Below are 6,325 nucleotides of genomic sequence, written 5' to 3'. Positions count from 1 at the left end.
GAAAGACTCTTCAGAAAAAAATGTAAAATAATTTGCCTGAATTCATTGCTGACATTTACGTTATCAAAGACACTAGAAGCTGTAAGTGCTTCTGCACTTCAAAACCAATGTGTCAAATTTAGAATGTCCGTTAATATTGACTTCATGTGTCAAGATATATTAAATAATGTTTACAGAAGCTAATAGATTGTAAACAAACTATTCTCATAAATGTGGACATTTTCTTTAATAATACAAAGCTAATCAGAAGATATCTATGTTTTTATGTTGATGCAATATGATGTAAAATGCCCTGCTCTCAAATAATTTCGATGACCTGTATTCTCCATTTGTTTCATACAGGATAGAATTCTTTTCTGCATTCTTCATAATTTTTTCCTTAACTATTCTTCTTTTATCTTTTTTTATGCCAGATAAATATGTCAGTAATTGTCAGTTTGTACACATTTATTAAGGGAATTTATTAAAATACAGGAGAATCAGATACTGGAAAGACAGAAAATGGCAGAATTAATATGGCTTATGATGCCTTTTTGTCACCTCCACAATTAATTTATTGTGTCCTTATGAGTCAGATGTGCTTCGGAAACAGCATAGTATGTCAATGTATAATTAAATACCCTGCAATAATATGTATGCACATTAAGAAATTGAATTGAATGTTGCATAGAGAACCTTCAATCTTGTTGTGTTTGATATAGTTGTTTTAACATGGTTATTTGTAATTAATTTCCTAGCTTTGCAGAAACGATGATGTTTTTACATCATCACTAGAGTGTGAGCCTCCAGTATGGCTCCTCTCACTCCACTTCAGGCCTGATTACACTGACAGCACAAGGAGGTGGAGGAAGCCAAAGGAGATTACCAGTAAAAGTTAGCTAATGGTGGATCTGTGGCAGGTTTGAGGACAGCTGTGAACAGTTTGTTCTGGGTCTCATATCCCTTAACTCCTCTGCTAGATCTGCTCTGGCAGTTGCTGGATTTTCCTATTGAAGGGTGATCTTCTGCAGCTTTTGCTTCTTGATACCCGTGCGGGCTTGACTTCGGACTATTCAGTCAGTTACTGCTTTAGCAGGTTGCCAGGATTTTACCCATGAACATGGGCTGTGACAAAATACTAGGTGTGAACCGTTTATATCTCAGTTCAGCCTTAGCACAGTTTCTTGCTTCAAGAAAATCACACATTTGCAGCATGAGAATTTTCCCTCTGCTAAATTTTAAAAGCTTGTGACACAGAAGCACGCTGTTAGAACTTCTCAGAAACTGGCTGCAAAAATCTGCTTTTGTGGAAAGAAACAACATTACATTCACATTGCTGTCTACTCCCATATAAAAGTGCATGCCTAAGGAGATGCTTTTTTAGTAGAGTAAGCATATAGTCCAGATGTTTTATGTCAGTTTGCATTTTTAATGAAGATTTTTCTTGTATTTGAAGGTTCAGTAATGTAATCAGAGCACATACCCGACTAGAATCAAGGTACAGTAATAGCTCCGGAGGATCTTATGATGATGACAAAAGTAAGTTTTATTATTCAATTTGATGAAATTTCTGGTGTTTTGGTTTTCAGAGGAAAACATTCTTATGACTGGTGGAGGCTCTCTGTTTATAAACAGTAATGTAGCATCACAATACAGGGAGTGTCCTTAATTAATTTCCTTTGTTTAACCTGGGCTCAGTCAAACCTATTTAAAGGCCAGAGAGATTCACAGAAGGCAGTAGCAGAGAATCCTCCAGACAGTAACACCTTGAACTTTTTGTACATGGCAAGGCAAAAGAATTCCAAGAGCATTACAGCGGGTACTTTGAATTGTGCCCTTTGCCAGTATTTCCCTCCAAATCAAGTGCTGTTATATGAGCGTGAAGAAGAGATTCAGGAGTTTCCAAAAATGAGGTCTTATCTCCTCTTTAGCTTTTCTCTGCTGCCTGCAACCAGTTTCTGGCTGCACTGTGCAAACCTGTGTTAGAGGGGAGAGTGAGATAGGGCTCCTGAGCACACTTGTTGTTCTCTATGTATTTCTGCTAAATGGACTATACATGGACACTTGATGCTCAGCAGAGATTCCAAAGAAAATCAAAATATTTCTGTCAACTATTGAATGACAGTGTAAATTTTAGGAGTTGGATGGTTTGACTTTATTTCTGGAGTGAATTGTAAGGAAGCCAATCTACAGATTTCGGTTAGGCCCTAACCAAATGTAAAAAAGGCAAGACCTTTTTATTGACTTTCATCTCTGGCTCAATAAAGCCAGATCAAATAATACAGAGGCCATAATGTCTTGTCTTGGTGCTACAGACACCATTTTGGGACAGTATTTTGACATAAAAGGTAAAGATTTTATATATTCTTTAATCCAAGTAATTTTTTTGGCAATACTCTTCTGCAAAATATGGAAACACTGTCAAATACAATACAATAGGATAATTTAATGTATATTAACAACTATCATAATTATGAAGCACAATGTTTACAAAATATTGTGTATGTACATACTGCAGTATTTAAATACAAAAAAAAGTGTGCAACATATTAAACTCAGTGTTTTTTAGTACACTTGTCTTGTTTTTCTTATGGCTTTCTAGTGCTGCAGCTACTAAAAATTCTTCAACAGATGTTAATTGGAGTACCAGCGCTAATCTGATCTGCCTGAACAATCTTTCAAAGCAGAACAATGTTTGTATTATCAGAACATTCTTCAAAAGTAGCTGGTTTTGACAAGAGCTTAGAGTAATAAAAGGTTAAAAAATACTGAAATTTTCTTTGTGCTCTTGGAATGTCTCCTCAAGCTGGTGCCCAAATGTTTTTTCTGCCTGTACCTGCAAGCTTTATAGTACTGTGAATATTTGTACAAGGTTTGCCTCTCACAGGGGTTCCTTCCGCAAATACTCCAATACCTAGATGTAAAATAAAATACATTTTACTTAGCTACAGACATTTATATAGAACTCTTACAATTCTTACAATTCTTATACCATTTGTCATTCTACAAGATAAATAGTGCAACCTCCATTAAGAAAGTGTAACTTATTCCCTCTGGCAGGCAGCCCAGGCTGCGAAGGAGTTGGGGGTATGGCTTCTCTCTTCTCTCCAGTCTACTCAAGCATATGTGTATTGCTGAGGATAGAAATAGGGAACACACCTCTGCAGCACAGAAACTCTTTTGTTCAGGCAAAGATTGTATGTTAAGGTGCAAAGTGCTTATTTTTTTTCTCAGTCTGCACATAAACCTGTGAAAACATGAGTGAGGAGCTAGGTCTTAGTGTGGACGTCATGAAGCAGTTGTATGTGAAATGCTTAAATTGGTAGTAATAAATAGTGGCTGTGCAGTGTTTTTTATCTGAAAAGCATCTGGCAAACATTAGCATCTGGCTAATCCTTAGAAGATGAGTATGTGAAAATGCTATACTTTGCTACATTATTAGGTCAGTTTATTCTTCTTTATCTGTAACTAATAAATCATCCTCCAGAGGATGAGAGAAATAAGTAGAGGTCTAAATCATAAAGATCTAAAGTGCTCCTTGGAAGACTAACACTGAAGAATGGGAATGATGAAGTTGGCATTTGAGTAATAATCGGAGGAGCAGCTACTGCGTTGAAGGGCTCCTGAAGGTCTGGAAACCTGAAGACATTTTGTCAAAACCAAGAAGTGATGTGCATTAGAACAAGCTAGCCCTGGTACTTTTGTAGGCATTGAAACAGTTTTGTTTCCTGTGGCAATGTTGCCAAGCATCAGATACATGCTGTTAAAAAAAGGAAAGTGCTGAGAGTTTCAAACCTACCTAAAATGCAGAAGTGTAACAAAAAACAGAGCAAAAAATAATGTTCTCATTAAAAATTTACAAAGGGCAGTGTTTGGATATATGTCAAGAACAGGCCAGGAAAGGATACTTTCTATGGCAGTGTACCACAGACTGCCAGACCTGGGAAATAAAAACTGACCAATGGGAAAATCTAGAAGAATGAGAGGGAACAAAATACAGGAGAGGTGAACAAAGCTGTGCAGCTGAGAGAAGACAGAAAGTGGTGGAAATAACTTACTTGACCCACATCATTGCAGATAAACAGGTGGAAGAAAAAGACCTATCGCTTATTAATATACAGCAGCTGTCATACTGAAGCAAAGTTAAATATATCTTTGAGAAATTCAAGAGATAATTCATCCCTGTTGAAAGAAAATTACCCTGAAGATGCTTTTTGCATGCCTTATGCCTCCTTCCTAATTCAGGACATTTAACTTCTGCCTTTGTAGCATTGCTCAGCAGGGCGCTGGTGAGGAGTTGCAAGAATGTGTCACTGGTACGCAGCTCCTTGTAGCAGATGGCTTCTGACAGCAGCTTCATTGGCTGAACTTTTCTCTCATTTTTGAAGAGAAAGTCTGTTGCTTTTTGCTTTGTGATCTGGATCCAAAGCTACTAAGTGACAGCAGGGATTCGGCTGCAGCTCCTACCATTCAGTGCTGTCTGCCTGGAATCTGTTTAATTTCCAGCAGCATGAAAGAGGGGTTAAAAATGCATCGCTTGTTATTGAACACAGGAATTTGCAAACCTCATGTCATCTTATCACATTATTCCAAACAGCTGAGCTGATACGTTAGCATAAACTCTATTTTATTAATTGTCCAAAATGGGTAACCAGACTTGTTTCTTATGCACTCTGTTTTAATGCTTTTCCACACAGATGATCCTGTTTCTCCATATACAAGCTGGTTATTGAATATTGTTGAAACCAAGCAACCGCATCCCCTGCCCATGCCTTACAATGGAGGATGTTGGGCACCACTTGTGGACTACCTCCCAGAAACCATCACGCCCCGGGGACCCCTTCATAGGTGAGCAGTTTCTCATTCTGACATTTCAGACAGTGAGATGCTTCCTCTTACTGGTTGACCAACACCAATCCAACTGTCCCACCACTCAGAACATCTGAAAATCATATGTTCAGTTTCTGCTGATTTCCAGTTCTACCAGATTTCTACCAGAAAGCCTATTTACAATGTAGGACATCACCTTCTGATAAGAATCAGACTGAAGAAACAACTAAAACAGAAAAGGAAAATTTCTCTTTCCCAAGCCTCTGTGGCCGTTATTCATAGCACTTTTCCCCCCTTGATCTTTTATTGTAACTAGGCTATGCGTATTCTGAAATTCCTCTTTTACATAATTTGTATTGACAGTAGTAGTGTTCTTTTCAGTAGTGGGTACTTACCTGCTTAATACTGTAACTAAGGTGCTTCAGCATTAATCATATTGAGAAGCAAGGATACAAATTTGAAAATGTAGAGATTGTTTATTTCTTCAGAAATAGGCATGATGTTACTGTTTTCCCATCACCAAGAGGTTTCAAACTGATACTGTGATTTAATTTCCAGGTGCAATATTGCTGTCATCTTCATGACTGAGATGGTAGTGGATCACAGTGTGAGAGAAGATTGGGCTCTTCACCTCCCTTTATTGCTACATGCTCTCTTTTTAGGTAAGGCCAACAGAACAAGAAATAAAGTATAAATGTACTCCTGCCCTTTTAGTTTAGTTTTGCTGAAGCTGTAGAGTTGTATTTCTTACATGTTTTTATAATTTCCTAAAAAAAAAAAAAAAAAGCCTGAGGCAATTACAGTCTCAAAACTGAATTAGTCTCAAAACTTTGAAGCTTTTGAATATTTTGGCCAATTTCACCCAAATTTGAGAGGTGGGTAGAAATTTGAAAATTATTGACTTCCTAAAATGTCTCCAAAAAACCCATAGCCCCCCCCAGGGAGAAAGGCAGGTGAAACTCAGCCTTTGTACAGTCTGGTTTGTGATGGGCAGCTGGGTAGTCAACACATGCCTTAGACCTGGACTACACACACCAGTGCTGTCTCTTGCCTTTGCAAAAATATTATTTAAGAGACCCAAGATTACTGTACTGCAGAAATAGTGAAGGTAGGACACAGATCACTGGAAAGCAAGCTTCATTAATTTCACTGCTAATGGAATACTTCATCGTCAGTGTCTTCCCTTATATACCTGAGCATAGAGGCACTGCTTTTTCCCCACTGCTGTGTCCATTCTTGACCATAATACAGTTCAGTTGGAGGGTGATACCTTCCTTATCCTGCCACCTAACATTATGAAAAGCGAGTGGCCTAATTTTTTAGCACATGAGTATTTAGCTTTATAAAGCCATTCCCTGACTGTCATGGTGGATAAATACTAGTTTTCACAAATAAACACAGCCAGACACTTGTGAAATGAATTTATTATAAGTGGAGATCGCAGTCCACTTCTCATTCAGTCACCATAGTTACCACTAAGTCTATTCACTGGCAATCTGGGAAGACTCTGTTGTTC

The 6,325-nt window shown here is 37.8% G+C and overlaps 1 protein-coding gene across 1 annotated transcript in view; it reads left to right on the top strand.

Moving 5' to 3' along the window:
- FRY (furry homolog (Drosophila)) overlaps positions 1-6,325 on the top strand; it is a 153,591-nt gene that overhangs the window by 90,735 nt on the left and 56,531 nt on the right. The window contains exons 36-38 of the mRNA XM_009327862.1: positions 1,436-1,518; positions 4,677-4,827; positions 5,368-5,471. Coding sequence (XP_009326137.1) covers positions 1,436-1,518; positions 4,677-4,827; positions 5,368-5,471 — 338 coding nt within the window. The remainder of the gene's footprint in view (positions 1-1,435; positions 1,519-4,676; positions 4,828-5,367; positions 5,472-6,325) is intronic.

This window comes from Pygoscelis adeliae, unplaced genomic scaffold, assembly GCF_000699105.1.
Source record: "Pygoscelis adeliae isolate BGI_AS28 unplaced genomic scaffold, ASM69910v1 Scaffold14, whole genome shotgun sequence".
NCBI lineage: Eukaryota > Metazoa > Chordata > Aves > Sphenisciformes > Spheniscidae > Pygoscelis > Pygoscelis adeliae.
This window is presented reverse-complemented; position numbering and strand designations above follow the sequence as displayed.